This window comes from Ornithodoros turicata, chromosome 10, assembly GCF_037126465.1.
Source record: "Ornithodoros turicata isolate Travis chromosome 10, ASM3712646v1, whole genome shotgun sequence".
NCBI classification, from domain to species: domain Eukaryota; kingdom Metazoa; phylum Arthropoda; class Arachnida; order Ixodida; family Argasidae; genus Ornithodoros; species Ornithodoros turicata.
In genome coordinates, this window is record NC_088210.1 from 16,374,149 (window position 1) to 16,393,720 (window position 19,572).

General features: G+C 45.2%; 2 protein-coding genes across 3 annotated transcripts in view; both read right to left on the reverse strand.

Moving 5' to 3' along the window:
- The window catches only part of LOC135370687 (myeloid leukemia factor 1-like), a 51,346-nt gene extending 36,357 nt beyond the window's left edge, over nt 1–14,989 (reverse strand). The window contains exon 1 of one of the 2 annotated variants that reach the window (XM_064604481.1): nt 14,804–14,989. In XM_064604481.1, coding sequence (XP_064460551.1) covers nt 14,804–14,856 — 53 coding nt within the window. In that variant the 5' untranslated portion in view covers nt 14,857–14,989. Of the gene's footprint in view, nt 1–3,872; nt 3,939–14,803 lie in introns of those variants that run through there. The other variant, XM_064604482.1, reaches the window with a different exon arrangement.
- A 911-nt stretch (nt 14,990–15,900) lies between these two features.
- Nucleotides 15,901–19,572, reverse strand: LOC135370692 (F-box/LRR-repeat protein 7-like). The gene is made up of 6 exons (XM_064604487.1): nt 18,730–19,572; nt 18,484–18,655; nt 18,246–18,406; nt 18,101–18,184; nt 17,291–17,405; nt 15,901–16,353 (listed from the first exon to the last, which is right to left on the reverse strand). Exons 1-6 carry the CDS (start codon nt 19,329–19,331, stop codon nt 16,240–16,242), a joined length of 1,248 nt encoding a protein of 415 aa, XP_064460557.1. The 5' UTR covers nt 19,332–19,572; the 3' UTR covers nt 15,901–16,239.

Sequence of the window (19,572 nt, forward strand, 5' to 3'; positions counted from 1 at the left end):
ACCTCATTTACATTTGTAAATACGGGTGTATTAACGAGTCGAAGTAATCAATCGATATAATAAATATATAAATACGCGAAACGTAGCTCCTACGCGACTCTTTTCTGTCCAGTGGATTCTTTTTCACTCGTAAATAGACGTGAATTAACGCGTCAAGGAAATCGATCCATAGAACACCACAATCAATCAATAGATCAGCATGCAAAACGTAACGCTTTCTTTCTTTCTTTTTTTTTTTTTTTTCAGTGTGGATTGCTTTCCTTTACGTTCGTCCACTCCCCGAGTGGTAATATGCAAGCGAGTTGGTGCGCACTTACACGTTGGCAACATACACCTTGACTACCATATACCTGGGCTTCGGGAAAAGCTTGTTCTGGCAATTTGCCTTTTCCTCCAAGCTTCAGGGATATATACCATGTTGCCAACGTCAAACAAATCACGTTCCACTTTGCGCGACGACAGCCTCCGCGGAGTGCCTTCAAATGTGGATGTGCCCGAAGCTCGCGTGCACATCGGCGCGCCCCCAAAAAACACACCCGCGGTAATGGAAGAGGCCGCCGCATCGCCCACATTTTGGCCTCATTTTTTTTTGGGGGGGGGGGGGGGGGGTTGCGTTCGGATAATACAAACGTGGTCGCCGCTTAATTTCACGCCCTTCACGCTATACGCGGAGAACCAATTCGGCGAAAATCTATCGCCGCCACACGACAGCGGAAATCACGACTTGACTCGACCCGGCTGACGTGCCGAGATTATTGCTCCTATCGATGGTCCGTAAATATAGGTGAGATAGTAGTGTGTCGAAAGGCGACAATTAATTCGACTACGGGGACGGGAGAAATCGTCGTGGTATTTCGACCATCCCGATGTTTTCGCGCCAAGTTTGGGAAGCTTGTATTTTGACAACGCAAAAGCATTTCTTGCACGCGTTTTACAATTGCAGCATGCAAAAATAGCTCTCCTATAAATGTACTTTTTTGTTTTTATTCTGCAAGCTCAACTGGACGGTAAGATGTTAAAAGATGTGATGGGCAAAGCAGCAATCGTTGTTTCCTGCAAAGGTCCTTTGAATTATGTTTTTTTATTTTTTATCGAATACACCATTTACCGTGTATTCACACAAGCGACATTCATCGCAGAAGAGGAAGACGCGAAATACGTCATAGCTTTCTGAGTGCGAGCGCTCAACGTCCAGTGTTCACGTACACTGCTAACCGTGGGGAATATCCTGCGACGCAGCCACAAGTATTCTGTAGCAGACGACAGGAAAGACGCTGACGGTGTCGTCTGCGAAGTGTCGTCTGCTAAATACGCAGCACGCCACTCCCGATATTCCGCACCGTGTGTGAATGTTCACGTAACACGGAACGGAACTTAGTCTCTGTGAGCAGTGGTTTTGCTTTTTCTTCCACTAGAATCTTCCGTGAGGATGCCGCTCGTGTGAATACACAGATAGACGTGTGTCCAGAAAACACTCTTCCGGATGGCGTGAAACTTGCGCCACGGAGGTGTGTGTTCTATAGGACAAGGCATTTATCAACGTAAATACATAAAGAGAATATACCGTGCATTACTGTAACTGCGCTGGGGTACACGGACAATAAAGATGCCGACCGCGAGCCCTTTAACTCTCCACGAGTGAATTTATTCATGCTTACATTCCAGAACCTGCTGTTGCTCTTGCTGTTTCTTTTGTTTCTCTCTCTCTATTCCAACCTGTCACTTTGAGGTTCTCTTACTGATGACGACCTCTCGCAGGACACGAACAACATCTCCATAGCTATTTCATTTTCCCAGCTTATCATAGCCAACCAGATATGATAGTCCCTCTGGTGATAAAGCCACAAACGCAGCGCTGACTGAACACTTGACCGCGTCTTTCTCGACCCTGTCCCCTTGCGCCGTTACAATCACGTTGAGGTCACGACGACTACCCCGCATTTGCAACTTCGGTTAAATACGTATTTTGAGGGCCGTCGATCTTGCAAAACACCACCTTCGGGGGAAATATCCTTCATCTTCCTCTACCTCTGCTCCGATTACTTGCCGACACTGACCCCGTACGTTGTCGCGACGTGAAGTTCGAAAGCAACGCTGTACACGTATGCCAGACAAGAAAGAGCACTGCAGCTGCCCACGGATTCCAGCTGCCACTTGCGACTAATGCGTCTGTAGTGGGCCTGGCAAGCCCACAGGGGGGGCCTCCCGACGACCGTCGAAGAGGAAGTGTCGACGACTATATGGTTCAATTTGAAGGGGAACAAGGAAGCTGGCCACATACAGGCGCAGTAAATTTTTTTGGCACCTAACAGCGTGTTAATACGCCCCCTCCTTTTTTTTTTTTTAAATTCTATACAAGTTCAATTGAAAGGTGTAATAATAGAGTTGAAAAGGGTGTTTCCATGAAACCCCCGTGAAACTTTTTTTAAATGGAATACTCCACTCTGAAATGATGTTTTTCGTATAGACTATGCTCTCTCAAAGGGTGCTTTTTGTAGAATACACCATTAGAAGGCTGTTATACGAAACGCCCTTTTCGGTCGCGTTAAACTTATACCACAAAGGCGTGTGCCGTAGGACAAGACGTTTACACCCGAACGAGTTGTGAAAAGAATGGTGACTCTCGAATACACGGCGTGACCTAATAGGGCACTTATTTTTTCTTTGCGCAAACTTAAAAAAAAAAAAAAAAAACGGAGGCTATATACATGCAAGACCCCGGAGGGCGTCACATCGCGCTGGGCGTGGAAGTTTTGCTGCATGGTGGTGTCAGCGTGGCAGAGCCCGGTCACGGTTCTCGGCATCTCTACCGATCCGAATTGTACTACCATGCGAACTAGATACCCACAAAGGACGGCCTACTTTTTTTTTTTAAATCTCATTTCAATGGCAAGTGGACATTTGCAATTACCTCAAAAGAATGGACAGACTACTTCCTTCCGCCTGGCACCAGGAAAAACAAGTTCCTCGCGCACAACTGAAAACGGGTGCCGAAACATTGATAGATGACCTCATGTCTCGCTGCCTCTATATACTCCACCCCCCACCCCACCCTTCAGTTGTACTGAGTGACAATGGCCGACTGCCCCGCAGCTCTGTCTGATAGATTGGTGTCGATTTTACACCTGCATTCTTTAGCAAAAAAGAAAAAAAAAGAAACAGATGCAAGGACATCGGTAAGTTCAATGTACCGGAAATGAAAATATGCAAGGTATGCATGCGCTGAAAGTCTGTCCAACAGGCAGGTGTAATGGCGCAATTGTACGCGAGCGCGGCACCGATGTATTGTGGTGCCCCTCCCAGCTTTACTTTGGTTTTATTGGCTGATTGATTAAATTTCGTTGTGTGTTTGTACGTTTCTTTTTTTTTTTTTTCAGTTCGAATATACCAATATATGCAAAAGCTCTGACACATTACTTTTCGTTAATGTTTTTCGGAAAAGTCACGCCCCTTGTGAGCCTTCGCGATGTATAATGATCAAAAATCAAAGCTCAGCGAATCCACTGAACTCACGCAGACCTCCGTTCGAACGAAGCAGTCCATTGCTTATCACCACGTACGCTCTTTAAAAAGGGGGCATTAAACTGGAGATTGTCACGTAGGCATAAAACGGGTAAACGTGCGAGAACACAAAAGTGCACGCAATATGCACAAATATATAACCACACATTATGCATATAGCACGAAAAGTTGGATGGTCGCGAAAAACATGGCATCTCGAACATAAATAGGTGCAAAACAGTGCATAGGCATCAGCTGCACCCCAGTATGGAGTCTTTATCTTATCTTAAGGGGCAGTAAACATTATAGAGTAGCTCCGCGTATTGAGGAAGGACATGCCAGCCCGCTAACCAACTCCAAGAAACACTTACGGTGCACTGTAAAACGGCGACTAACGCAGCCACGTCAGCGCTTGCCCGACGAAGTACTCGCCTGCAAATCCTCTAACCACCTGCGAACTCGGCATAGTACTCTTTTCGTTTAGTATATGGTCGATTGTTCCGCGCGCCTAGAGCACGGCTGCGCGCGCCGCTTGTATACCAAAAACGCTGTAAAATTTTCGCGAGAATATCAAATTTTTAGAAACTTTCGCGATGTCGCCATTTTTCTGCGAGGTTAATATTGCAGAAATGTGTTGGTTAACGACGACAGAAAAACGCCAGCACTGAAACTTGCAACTTATGGCTGCCTCCCGTGGCATAGTGGTCAGGATGATCGCTGTCTCGCCTCGACTAAGAGGTGACACGGGTTCGAAATCCCGGCACCCGCTGTGCTATCTGAGGTTTTCCCTGGGTTTTCCGAAGACGTTCAAGGCGAATGTCGGCACAGTTCCACCTGAAGTCGGCCCAGGACGCTTACTAACCCCCCCCATCCCCCACTCCTTCCTGATGTCCTCTCTCTAACGTCTCCCACGTCTGTACGCCGCTATATGGCTCATAGCCACAGTTGCCTCGCGGTGCTAACACGGAACTTTTTTTAAATAAAAAATGTAACGACTTAGTTTCGCGAAATCGAACTGAACTATACTGAGCGCGATTTATTGCGGCAATCTCGCTATTTCAGAACACGCTTATAGCAGACTTTGTCAACGTCTTTATAACCACTTCGACGTGGACTCTACACTCATTCCGACATCATCTAGTCATTCTAAACCTGTTCTCAAGTCGCGATTGTACACCTTGAACGTCCTCGTCACGTTCAAGGTTTGACTTTACGGGGACGGCCAGTTGCCGGTGTCGTGGCCTTAAACTTCTGGCAGAGAACTCTATACGCGAAATAACCCCCAAAACTACGTTGCCCCTTAACCTCCAGATGCAGACGAAAATCACTATTTTTTATCTTTAATTTCATCTTAAACTTACTGGCGCAAAGATATAACGAAGATGAAGCGTCGTTCCCAGCTATTTGTAAAATTTCCTCCAGAGCCTCTCCAATAAGTGTCTCTTTGGGAAAACTTGGCACGTGAGGTTCGGATCAAAACAACATCTCGGGTTAGATCTTGTCAGCAAGGTCGCCACGAACCATTTGTCACGTATTTCATTCGAGTCCTCGACGTAAGTATACTGGATGACGCGCGTTATTGCGCGTGTCATTCAGGGTTCCTCAAGGCGCCCTACAACTTCCAACTGACGCTCCGTTCTAAAACAGATTATTTTCGAAATTACAGATTTGTCCCCAATTAATTACTTTGGGACAGTTCAGAGAATTAACCGACTTGCACAGGACGATTGTCTGCAACGCAAGCCGGTTTCCTTTGCGCACAAAGTAATAGCTAAATTTATTTTGATATTTATTTATATTATTTTTGTTTATGTAATATTTATTTTGATTTATTTATTCTTAATAATGTAGTAATTTGTGTTCTTAATTATGTATTAGCGTGCACTGTATTGTGTTTCAATTTTTTGTATTACCCACGTAATGACCATCACGGTCCTTTGGGTTTCTGAATAATAAATAATAAAAATAAATAAATAAATATTTGGTGGAACTACGCGGGACACGATGTATACAATATGGAGGTTTAGAGCACACGAAACGGAGATTGCATGCGTTCTCGAAAATAGAAAATCACTCACTGTTCTCCGCAAATTAAAATGTCGCAAAAAGCAACAGAAATTGTTTATCAAACCAGCGCAGCTATGACGACTACGCGTATACTTGAGAGGGTATGCGTGAGAAAGATACGTATTATTCAGTGCCACTTTCGAGTCTTCACAATGCAGATAGCTGACTATCGTCGCATGACCCGCTAAATACGTTCCACCAGTGGTAACCAAGGATGCATGACAAGTATGTCGCTTCGTTCATAATGGAAGCCTCGTAAATGCTTTTGGAAGGTCACTAAACAACAATCGTCTGCAAGCTATAATACTACTATTACTGCTGACGAGATATCAATCATACAGCGCACAGCATACTAGCTGTCAAATAATGCACCAGCATCTAAAAAAAAAAAACATTGACAGGTCGCTGTACGCCAATGAAGAGGAAGAAACATATGAAATATAAACTAATGTAATGTAATATAACTAATATAACTAAGAAATATAAACTTTTCTAGAAATTCGGCATCACATCATGATAGGTCCCGCTCACAGTCGCCAACATCACATCAACATGGTTTGGTCTCACACCAAAATGCTTTGGTTTGATGTGTAATGGCGCAATAACACCGCCAAACTCATAACCCATCAATCGATATCATCTCACGTCCCGTCAACATCATAATCCATCACGACGACTTCAACTTCAAAGCCCACCATCAACTTCATCCCATCACATCATTCCATCGCTCAACACTGATAACATAAGTGCAGGGAAGCTGGTAGATAATCCCATCCCATCCGTGATACGAGTGTGAGTGATGATGACTGCGAAGACCCCATCATGAATGAATTCACCGACCTATGGCGGGAGACCATAGCTTGAACCTTCTCCGCAGCCACGAAACAGAGGTATGCCCCCCCCCCCCCCCCCGCGCGCGCTTTCGTTCCCTGTGATACGGCACAGTGAATACAAGAACTCAGATAGGATGTCGTTTCTAGAAGGCAAATCTCTATCGCACGCGCGATCCGTAATCGTAGTTCCCGCATTATTCTAATTGCGAGCATTCGAGGAGTCGTGTAAGGAAAAAAAAGAAAAAAGAAAAATGTAGACATAGCTAAACGGTAATCATACAGGACGGCCGGCCAGTCGAGGATATCCCCAAAAGGCAGGCAGCACGAGCAAGGTCAATAGCAGCACCCAAAAGAAAGCGGGTCATTGGACAACCATGATCATAATCATGCACGCGCTTAATGTCTATACTTGTGTGCCATATAGGAAACGCCACTCTTTGTATCTAATCATATACTCTCCTTTCGACGTAATAACCGCGTAATGATTTCGTTCCTGAACCCATTTTATGTCGCTCTTAATGCGATGGTCACGTGATACAGAGCCGTGCGCGAAGATATACGATGGATATCGTGCCTTCACACGAGCGACGTTCCTTAGAACACTCCAGCGGAAGATACGCAAAACGTTCATAGCTATCTGCTGCCACGTGAGCACTCAACGCCATATCTTCTGACGCTATTCTGCGGACAATATTCTGCGGCGCAGTTGCAGGATGGGTTCCGTAGCAGACGACAGGAACGATAGTGTCGTCTGCTACGGAATCCATCGTGTCGTCTGGAATGTCCGCAGTACGCCGCTTCCGATATTCCGAAACTGCAGGTTCTTTCGACAATTTGTGGAAGCGCGCAATCATTACGGAGGAATCTCCTCAACGTTCGTGCAAGCGGGCCCAGAACAGATCAAAGGGATTAGATCTCCACTCTCTAAGCACGGTACCAGGCGCCCTCGTCGGATGATACGGTTCCGTTTTTGCCGCCCAAGATAGTATTCCTTAAAAGGTCGGCATCTGGGCAGCTTCTGCATTTGGAGAGTCATGGCGGTGGGCGTCTGCCACCTTCCTTACGGAAGACGCGTCATCCGTGAAGCACCATCCGCCTCGGTGACCACTGATCTTGCGCGGCGAAATCGCGCTATAACCAAGGTCACGAATCGGTCGTCAAAGCAGCAAGAGACAAAGGCTATCATTTTCAGTGTCCACATCAAGGTCAGGCGTCCGCGAACAATCAAAGCGGGTAAAAGAAAGTGACCGCCGTGTATACACAAGTTTCCTTTCTCTTCTTTTCATCCGACAGATGGGGCGGCTACAGAGCAACCATCCTTTGTCGACAGTTCGTCAGGTAACAATTTGGTACCGCGTTCAACGTAAATATCTGTCTTCCGACGCGTTGTTCAGATTATCCAATTACGCTGTAGAATTTTCGGAAAAGCGCTAACCAGTTCCCGTTAGGGCCGCTTGGAAACGGAAACTTCAGTAACGAAGGCCAATTCAAGTCAATAGCGGTATTCAGAGTTTGATACCTCTTTGAGAAAGAGAAATGCAGTCTACTTGATCTACTAGGACAGGAAGCGATGGACGTCATATACGTCAAGGACTCAATCTGTGAACAGGGTTTTAGCATAGCGTTCTCGGCCCTTGCGTACGTTACGGTCACGCTTTACGGATTTGCGAGACGCTTCGCTCTGCAATATACGCACAGTTTTAGTGCACAGTACGCACACCATACGCGAGGCATTAGAGATTCTCTTTGGGTCCCCAAACACATAGCGAGCTATCCGTGCGCAAAATTCACTCTTGCGATCATGGTACGCGCGCGTAATGACAACACCCCTTTTATGTAATAATCAAATCTCGTCTCGAACCGGTGGCTCGATTGCTTGACAGACCAAAAATCGGAAGCTGCAGCGAAAATAACGGCTTTAAAATTCAATTATGAATAATTGACTTCCAATTTGATCGAAATATTTTGCACTGTGACATTAAGCGTCATAGGAAAGCGCGTGAAAACTCTTTTTTTTTTTTTTTTAGGTTTGACATGTGTCCGGACAAGTCGCCGTTTTCCGGGAAAGGGGAATTTAATCATAGGTTTCAGACAAAGAGCTCTCCTCGCTTGCAATCAACGCCGCCAAAAGACCACCATAAAACGTTCGTTATATATTGTTAAACGTCAAGTGAAGTGGCGGGAACACAATATAAGAAAAAGGGGGAAATAAAATAGCTTTCACTTCCTTCTTCAAAGACGTCCAAACTGACGCTAGGAGAGTCTGCATTTCCGTGAAGTCGCTTGAATTGATGGCTTGCGTGGGCCGGGGGGGTTGGGGGGAGATGTCAAAAACGAGAAATGACGAGAAAGGCGGAAATCCTTTGCGGAACTTCAGTTTCCGTTTTACTGATATAAAATATCGTTCATTCGCACTGCCAGTCTACTCGCACGATAAAAGGACTAACAGTAGTGGGTGACAGGGAGAGAGTTTCTTTATGCCAGTACCAAGATTTCAATGCTAGTACCACGACCTACTAGATTATAACGACCATATCATAGGCACTCCTTCCAAGCGCCGCATTTGGAGGCTAGCGGTGGCGCTACTCATCGGCCCGGTTACTGCTTCCTCAATTTCTGCAATACTTTGTACTTCAGCTTACTTTAGTATTTTTGTACAAGCGCTGCACGTCCCACGGGAGATGCTTCGTTCAAAAGTTGATTACCATCATCATTCTACGCGTTTTCATAGGGGCTGTTGCTGTCGTCTGCTACGGTAGTCGTACGTCCGCTTCTGCGCGTTCAATTTTCCATTGTCCAATCGTGATGTAGATCTCGCGGGCCGATGAGTAGCGCCCCTAGCGGATCGTGCGGACGAGCTCCTCATAGGGGTTGCCGATTATGACATGGTCGTTATAACCTAGTAGGTCGTGGCTAGTACATAAAACCAGGGCTCGCCCTCACGGTCCAATTGCATCTTGTAATCTTCGCTTGACACTAATAAAAGAAGTCTTGGAACCCAACATTTGGGATTTTGAGAAACGGGGGACGCAATTTTAGCGAACCCAAGCGAAGACAGTGTAACAGTGTTTTAGAATAGGGTTTCCCCACCGCAACGCAAAACGCAAGCACCTTGCGCTTGCAGAACTAATAGATCATTTTGTGAACGAAACTAATTTGAAAAACTCTTCGTCGCAAATGTGCTTGCTTTTTTTAATTCTTATTATATTTAACGGTATGCGTGTCTATGGTTGATAGACGGAGTAGTTGATACCGGTCCATGGTGAACTTGGCAGTGAAATAAACAGGGACAACAACAGCGTATACAGCAAGTCAGTACAACTGGCTGCTTTGTTCACCATGGATGTGCTTTTCTATTACGTCTTTTCCGAGCTTTCAGCACGATTTGTTGGTAATACTGATCATGTCAAAAATCGGTAGCTCCAACGGAGGTATCTCCTATGCGGAAGCAGTAGGTTCGGCACTGTCCGCTAGGGGCGCTAGGCATTGGCACGCGACAGCGCCGTGTATGCCAAAGGGGAGTCTGGCCATTAATGGGACCTGCCTATACCTGAGGCTCCACCCACTTTTTGAGGTATCTAGCCAATCACAGGTCGAAATACAGTTGTCTATTGTTACATCCATCCAGTACTTATACCTCATCCTTATTTACTGGGTGCCGCCATTTTGGAGAAACTCGGTTGATTTGGATTGAAATGGATATCACTGGTGGCAGACCAAAACGACGGATTTTGCGTCCACTTTTATCAACGCCATCTGCATGGAGACAGGCATGTTGGGAAGGCTCAGAATTGCAGAAATGGTTGCTGGCAGTAATGATTGGCCAGGAGAGCGGTACAACCGCTTCTTCGTAGCAGACGACTGCCGGTATGAAGTTTTAAATAACGTAATGTAAGTAGATCGAATCAAAAATGAGCAAAGATGTATGTCTAAATAAAATGCAATTATATAATGCAAAGTCTTACGTATAAGTGTCGTCCTTCTTGCTATTTTCTTGGTATCACGGTCTTAACTAGGCCTAACGTTAGCGACGAAACATCCCATTTTCGCGTAAATAACGATGGATGAGCGAAACTGGAAGCTGATTTTGCAGATGCGTACATGAGGATATATACTCACAGTATGAAATTAAAGTAGTCCGTGAAAATTTTTTGTCACGAAATCTCCGCTTCGCCGTTCCAAGGACCATCCTCCATCTTGGAGAAAATTTGGTGTCATGACAGCGCCCATGGAAAACGGTAACCAATATGAAACGCGCCCAAGTTTGATTGACAGGTCGAGCCTCTTTTTTAGGCTCCTCCTAATGGCCAGACTCCCTTTGGCATACACGGCACTGGCCCGCGAGGTATCCATCAGGATTGGATAATGGAAATTTGAATTTTTAAAGCAGACGACAGCAACAGCTCCCACGAAAACGCGTAGAATGACGACGATAATCAATTTACAACCTTAGCATGAACCCATTTTTCGTGGGACATGTTCCATCTGTACGAACATCCTAAGGTAAGCTGAAGTGGGGTACCCTTTTAGAAAGCTCTCCACAGGCGCTGCTAGATACCCTGTCGTTGAAGAGTGCGGCTGTGCGTACCTTCGAGGTACGGTTCCATTTTACTTGATTCGTCGGTACACCGTTATCTGGCAGCTCCTTTCTCCTAGGCTGTCGAAACAAATATTTGTGTGTTCATAAAAAAAAAACAGTATAGACGCAAAATAAGAACGAACAAAGCAGATATACACAGCAAACCACGATTAGATAGAGATAAAGGAAATGTCCTATCTCTATTTGATCCAGCTCCCAAAGCGGGAACTTGTCGCCGCAAATCCAAAAAACACTTCACCCGGCCTACGATAGCGAGGCAAAAAACGACGGCGGTACGACAAGGTACCGTGCTGGTCAGAAGTCTGGCCACCTTATCGCGCCTGGGACAAAGATATGAGAGGGAGGGAGATAAATCCCATTGCTCCCGTATTTACACAACAACACTGCGTCATCCCGCCATTTTTCCACGGTTCATGTTGTGTTCCGTATGGCAGTCAAGGGATGGTGAAACAGCGGAATGAACGCACGATACCCAAGCGTTCTTCACCTCGTTTCACGAACGGAAGTCAACAAAGAACCGAGAGTTGCAAAAACAGTTGCTTCTTGTACGAATGGTGCAGCACCTATTTACCAGAAAGGGTGAAAGTAGGGGTTTCAGTGGCAAGAATGGTGACATACGACCCTTCTGGGAACATTAGACCAGAGTTTGAGATAACTCGTTACCGTAACTAAGTTCCTTTTTTGGGGGGGAGGGGGAGGACATTTGACCAGAGTTCGAGGTAACTCGTTACTGCAACTACGTTCCTTTTTTGGGGAACATTAGACCAGAGTTCGAGGTAACTCGTTACTGTAACTAAGTTCCTTTTTTGGGAACATTAGACCAGAGTTCGAGATAGCTCGTTACTGTGACTAAGTTCCTTTTTTTTGGGGGGGGGGGGCATTTGACCAGAGTTCGAGGTAACTCGTTACTGCAACTACGTTCCTTTTTTGGGGAACATTAGACCAGAGTTCGAGGTAACTAGTTACTGCAACTAAGTTCCTTTTTTGGGAACATTAGACCAGAGTTCGAGATAGCTCGTTACTGTGACTAATTTCCTTTTTTTTTGGGGGGGGGGGGGGGCATTTGACCAGAGTTCGAGGTAACTCGTTACTGCAACTACGTTCCTTTTTTGGGGAACATTAGACCAGAGTTCGAGGTAACTAGTTACTGCAACTAAGTTCCTTTTTTTGGGAACATTAGACCAGAGTTCGAGGTAACTCGTTACTGTAACTAAGTTCCTTTTTTTGGTAACTTAGCTCTGTACTTTTGCGCCGTGGTTACTTTAAGAGTACACGACCGCTTGTCAGGTAACTTTGCCAAAGTAACTTAAGCTAAGTTCCAAGTTACTTTTAATTCGCTTTTCAGTCACGCCCACCTATTTTCTTGCTTTCTCTCCGGTTCTTTCGTGGCATTTTATGCCATAAAACGTGATATTCAATCAATGACAGTATTCTATTCAGGAAGTAAGAACCGCTGCCATTGAAATGAAGCTGAACCATTGTGCGCTCACAGGGAGTAAGATGCAACGAGTTCGAATTGTTGGACATAAACGAAAACGATCTAAGCGTGTTACACTCCTCCGCAGGCAACCCAAGGTCTAACTCAACTGCTCACGCGCGCTGCACCTGTGCAGTGCTATTTTGTGTCCGAAGGAACTTGGAAGTAACTCGTTCTTTGATTTAAGTAACTCCGTAACTGCGAGTTACATTTCAGGCTGAAGAACTTCGTTATTAACTGAGTTACATTAGTTAAGTCACACGGTAACTTAACTCGTAACGGGTTCTTTTTGACGGGTAACTTCTCGATCATTACATGATCGAGAACATTCGAACATCTCGAACGTTTGACTGCAATGCACGACAAAAGACAAGTTCAATGAAGCTGCGCTCCCCCTGTAAATATGGAGCATTCCGCCATTTACATTCATTGCAACCGTTCAAAACCTTACGTCGTTTGCAAATGCCCCGATCCACACGAGCAATTTCCGAGAAAACGGAGACCGTTCATGTATCGAAGGTCGACTCTGTTCCCTTTCTTGCTTCCAGAAAGCTATTCGTCCCACATTTGGTATGTCTTGGTCTGTTAACGTTGTGAAACGTGCATGTCTGTCTGTCTGCATGTGTTTGCTGCGGTTCTACCGAAAGAGAGACACTGGGCCCCACAAGAGTTCGGCGAATTTTCGCAGTGCAGTGTGCCGTTGAAGCGGGTGTAGGAAAAAAAATGGTGCACGGTGCAGCGAGTGATGTCGCTCAGTGAATGGCGTGCAACTTTTGTTGTCCATTAGCATTAATGTTAATGAGAGAGAGAGAGAGAGAGAGAAAAGAAGCCTTAAAGATAGTTTCAACCAATTAGGAGGGCGAATGATGGTCGGCTATGATGATGATGATGATAATAATAACGATCGACAACAGAGTTTAACGATGTTTATTTATTATTATTATTATAAATAACGATGTTTTGATTGGCGCCCAAGAATGGCTACAGGGGCCATAGTATTGGCGCACACAACATAAGTCCGTTTCATCGGCTCTCCACAACCACGCTCCTGTATTTTTGGACGCACGGAACCCTGCCGGACCATTATTTCCGCCCACGCAACCAGGGACTTTTCTTTTTCTTGTTTTTTTTTTTTTTTTCAGATACACAATTTTCCGGGACCACTTTTTTCCGGAACCCCGTTGTGTAGCATGCCCACTCGAGCCAGTGCAAGCTTTTCTGCACTACAACCCACGACCAGCGGAATTTGCCGTTGCAGTTGTCAGGACCTCTTGCGGCTCCTGTATCCATAGCGGATGCACCACTTCATTGAAATACGCCCCCCCCCCCCCCCCCCCATGGCGGCTTCGCGACGTTTAAAGTCATGAATTATCATTTGTCATCATCCCCCTCCCCCCTGAACATGTGTCTTTAACGCACATGCACCCCTCAACAGCCTATTAATCTGGCTCTGGGGTTCCATCCATAGCTTTATGAGCGTGTCCAAGCTATACACTGGAGAACTCAAATTGTCACGCAATTATCAACAAAAAAACGAAAGACACGATCTAGCTTTTCGCGCGCGCGCGCCGCGTCGCCCTCGTCCATTTCACTCTCTCTTGACCCCCCCCCCCCCCCCATTCTGCTCAACATGCTATGACTGTACACAGATTGAGAGTCACGTGCAAAAATATATGCATCGTTCTTCTTGTTGCATTTCAATAAGAGTTGGCAGAAACGACGGAAGGCTGCAAGTTGCGAAATGACACGGAGTGACCGAAGTCCGGGCTTGACCGTATCCAAAGATATACCAGCATATCCACGACACATTTCGTAGGATCAATACAGGGGCATTGTTTTTTTCCGTGTTTTTTTTTAAATGTTAGATATATAAAAAGAGAAGAAAAAAATAAAAATAAAAGGAGCATACAACTGCTTGGAGGAGGCCATACTAAACGCATCATTACGTAATCACAGCGCAGATATTAAATTTCCCATCGCGATTGGGTCCACGGGGAAACGGGGAACCACTCTATGCAGCACCTGTGTTCTCCGGCACTTGCACAACGAATTTTATGATTCTTTCTCGGTGCTACTGGCAGGTTGAAATACGCGCAGGCTATCGCAGCAGCTCCGAAGCTCGCCCGACCACGAGAAAATATAAAATTTGCGAGCTCCCATGCACTGAAGACATCGAAATACTCGCACACGGGGATAAGCAACACGAGTTTTTCATTATGTCGCGAGAGTAATTCTCATATACACGCAGAGGAGCTCACAAAGCCATGCGAAGCAGACGTCTGTTGTTGCGATACGAGACGATGAATGGTAAGAGAAAATACTCACCCAAAGAATGGGTCGTTGTCCAGATCTCTCATTAACGAACCGAACAGGGACATTCTGGCGAAAGGCACAGGCCGACGCCCCTCTGCGCACAGTAAAGTCCTACGGACAGACGAACACACCAGGTAGGCCTAAACAACGAAAGCGACGAAAGTGTTGATCCGATGTCTATGCTACTGCGTCTGCTGCGTAACGCCGTAACGCGCCGCAATCAGAAACTGTCAGAAACTACCAGAACATTCGTGCGCTTATCGTGGCGGCTCGGCGACAAGTGGACAAAGGCAAAACGAATGCTAATTATCACGTAACTTTACTCTTTGCGCAGTAATGCAGAGAAGTGTGGAAGCTGATTCTATACTCCTGCAATATATCATTGTTTTTGTTCGATTTTGTGTTAGTAATTTTACGTTTTCGTATCTTTCGATTGACGCGTTGCTTAATTTTCGATATAGGACTCAGATTTGCCTTTCGGAAACGTTGAAAATGAAAAGTTAAACAGAACTAATATTTTTAGGGAATGTTTTTGTTTATGTCACTCACATTCCACCAGGCGGCGATTAGAAGCTTCAGTTTCAAAGGTTTCGGTTTCGATTTTAGCGTAAAGCGTTCCAAGAGTTTGTCTTCCGGCGGTGTGCTTTCGCCTCGAGTCGGTGCTTAGCAACAGGTGCGCTCTTTGGGTGCTTCCCATGGCTTTTTCTCAGACACTATTGAGCACACTTCTGTATGGAGCTTCCGCAGGATACAAAATGGATTAGTGTCACGTCAGCACATTACTCATCCCCAGTTCAGACATGGTCTCGGAATATAGCCCGGAATAACGCTGTTTGCCAATGTCGTTCGTGTCCCCATCTCCTACGTATTTCATTGAAACCTTTACTTCCCCTTTTCCCAAATTTTGTTCCATATAGACTTATTGCGTTTGTGTAAATTAAGTATTTTGCTGGTTCTTGGTTGTGCCCCGATTTTCTGTATACCCATACTTTCTGTTATGATATTTTCCCATGAGATCGCGTGCATGTCTACCTTAATTACTGCCCATTTTTTTCCCTTAGAGGGCAAGCAAATACCATGCCCCCCCTGAACAAGCCAATAATTTCATGTACCGCTCAACAACATAGACGCTTTATTTAATGATGATGATTGCGGGCATGTGTTGCACATATAAACATAACTCTATAGAAAAAGAAAAAAAATCATAGTTCATTTGACAAGTTTTGGAGTTGAATTCACAAAATTCAAGTTCCTGCGATAGAAAGTCGGTGAAAGTGGTCATAAGTCGCAGCAACGGTTCACCAAAGACAAATATCGTTGACCATTTACTTGCATCATCAGCACGCTTGCATAGTTAATGTATCCCCTCTACGGCAAGACGTTTTTGGGTTCTCACGTCCACACTTCATGTCCTGAGGAGCCAACTAAAATAGCCAAGGAGATAATGCTTATGCAGGATCAAGATCGTCATCACTTGAAGGAACAACCAGCTCTCCATAATAGTTGTAGACCTCGAGTTGTGGCATTATTTGCACCAGATCTTGCAGGAGGGAATCCACAATCTGCACGCAGAATTGTTGACTCTGTACTCTCGAAACAGGAAATTTCAATCAGGGACTGAAACCAAAACTAATATTGGCTACGGTTATGGTTCAGTGTCAGAACTCTGAAAGTGGTTCAGGTCACGGGATTCACTGTTTTAATATTTGCTGTTACCGGTAACCAAACAGTTGAACCGGTGTTTTTCCGGTTTTCTCTAGGATGTATCTTGCCAAACCTTGGATGCCAAATGTATCTTGCCAAAATGTATCTTGGATGTATGTTGCCAAATGAGATACAAAGTGCAACCGGGCAACATTTATGTGTTGGGTTCTGCTGCCATCTGCCAGGTCGAAGAAAAAGCTACCTATTTCTTCGACGCACTTTGGCCGATTGCGGCATTCGCCGTAAAATAATTTGTTGCAGTCTCTCTCGTGTACATTCATTTCGCTCTTGCTGTTACAAGCTACAAGGCAAGAATTAACAACTGCCAACGTTCAGTGGTTAAGCAAACAGGTGTGGAAACAAACAACGTGCAATGCTCCGTTTCTTAAATGATCACCATAATACGGCTCACCATTCATAAGAGGCGTACACGATACATATCATACGTAGCGTACGTCGTCCGATTATGGGTCCAAGCGCATAAGATCGTGTGTTGTCTACACAACTTCTGAATGAAAAACACATGACGAAGAGATCTAATTTAACTGATGCAAGTACTCCACCACCGATCAGAGTTGTAAAGCGACCCAAGGGTGTTCGTGTTCACACTTGAACCACTTCATATGAACAGGTAACCGAAAGCACTTTTTTTCGGTCCACGTTACGGTTTCAGTTAATTGCCGATGGTGGTATTGCAGTTTCGTTCCAGTTCTTGAAAAAGATTTGGGTTCCAAGCCGTTTTTGGTTCCATTCTGGTTTCAGTCCCTGATTTCGATGCTGTGCATAGAAATATACCTCATTGCACTGTCCAAAATGCATATAACGAAGCTTTGGAAGATTCAAAGGCACATCTGGGAGGCAGTAGCCATGGATCCTGAATAATCCTAATAGGACCAAGTTGGTCAAATTCCTTAAATCATAAAGAATATTTCATTCAGCATCAACATTCCTGTGTTTCAATGCAATTTCAAACAACTTTAGGCATCAAAGTACAAGGCACATCCAGAAAACAGGTTCCGTTTGCTAATATCGTCGGACTGTGGTCATCTATTGTGGGGATGCGCACAGTTTCGTTTACAATACATATGATAAGATAGTGCCGTCTTCCGCATCTGTCTTCGTATCAGAAGGTGTGTGAGGCAGTATAGTGGCCTGTTGCCCCTCGTATTTGCTGCATGCGGTCGAAGGGACAGTTCTCGCACAGCTTGTGAGAACAGACAACGAAAATGTTTTTGTTGCAGCTGGAGTTATATCAGGGATGAAAAGAAGATGAAAATGAAGAAGGTGATGTGAAGGAAGCAGTGATATGATAGACAAGACAACCATACTAGCCTGACACACCAGGCTGGAAGCATGCTTTTGCTACTTCACTTTCATAACAGGCGTCATCACTTCACTATGCAGGGATGTCCTGCCATGATAAGCGCCTGTATAGTGGTAGAAACTTTGCAGAAATATAGTTTAAAGTAAGTGGAGCTCAGTGAAAATAAAATATTCCAAAAAAAACATGACCTCGTGTTTTTGAATAGCCAATCGGAACTTTGTTTCCGGATACCCCTCGTAATCTTCTACGTGTACTGGGACTGGAGGAAATTTGCTCCATACCTGCAAGCAACAACAATCATGGACAGGCCCAGCTCCGTAATATCCCAGCACCACGGCAATGCCAGGCACTGCAATTTGGTGCAACTAGAACAAATAGGAAAACGGGTTCCTTCCGCGCAAGCACTTGGCACAGAAAGATTCTCACCATTTGACAAGAGCGTGCACGCCATCGTCGTCGATGGAGAGACTGTCAAATTCCAGGTAGATCAAATTCCGTAAATTGGTCCCCAAAAACATCTGTCTTATGCCATCAGCAGTGAGATTTGGTCCCCGACGCAGTTTGAGACGAGTCAGCTCGGAAAGTTCCTACACAGCAGAAGTACGTGCATACAAAAGCGCACAATTTTGTTATCAGCAGTGGCGAGACGTAGATTCTCCAGTACCTGTATACAAGACAAACTGGCATCTGTTAGGTTTTCTGCATAGCTGATGAACAACGTTTTTAGCTTTGAGCAGTGTTTGATGGCATAAAATGAGGCGTCTGTCAGTTCTTCACCGTCCAACTCCAACCAGACTAGAGTTTCACAGAGGTTTGTAGCAAAGGTACAGATGGACCTAGAGTGTATAAACAAAAAAGTGCTGTCAGTGTAACCCTCAATAGCAGGATGGTGTCACGAGATATGGTTTACCTGTCCGTTATGCGAGTTATTCCGTCTGCATTAAAATGCTGCAGACTTTGGCACTGACGGGAAATGGCTTCGATAGCGTTATCCGTTAATAAACAACAATGTGAGAGAATCAGGGTATCTAAATACTTCCATCGACATATCTGCATCACAGTGGCCTCATCAACATCTCTGCAGCCCTCCACGTTCAGGTACGTCAAGCAAGGGCAGTTCTTCACGAATCGTGCTATCGTCTCAGAGCTGACATCCGACGAAAAGCCCACGTCGAGGGACTTGAGTTGTGGGAACCATTTTGCGTGCTCCGAAACGAACGTAAATACGGCGGAAGCTCGAAGTGTGAGATGCTGCAGCATATGCGATCGCCTCAACAAGGGCAGTACATCAACAGGTTCAGCTTTAGAGTTGACTGTAGCGCTTCTCCAAAGGCTAGGATCATAGGCAACGCTTCGGAAATCTTTGCTGACCAATGCGGCTGTGATGAGCTCTTCTTTCGTCAAGAAAGAAAACACCTTCAGCCTCAGTTCGTAGGGCAGTTCTGTGAAATTCAAGTGCGGATCCGCAACATCCGAACCACTGCTTTGTTGAGATGTTAAGGCTTCGGTCATATCTGCGTGCCTGAAGCATCACGAACTACGTCTCAGAAGCTCACATCCTGCGTAGTTGTTTCATGTCACATTGTACTGCCTACATAATTTCGTGCACTGCTCTTTTCCATTGAATTCTCGCGGCGAATAAGAAGTTCAAGTTACTATCGAAACAAAGCACAAATGTTGTTGTTATTTAAAGTTCCGTTCTGCCGTCTGAGACGCCATGCGGATGTGTCGTCTGCCGTGCTCGTGATGGTGA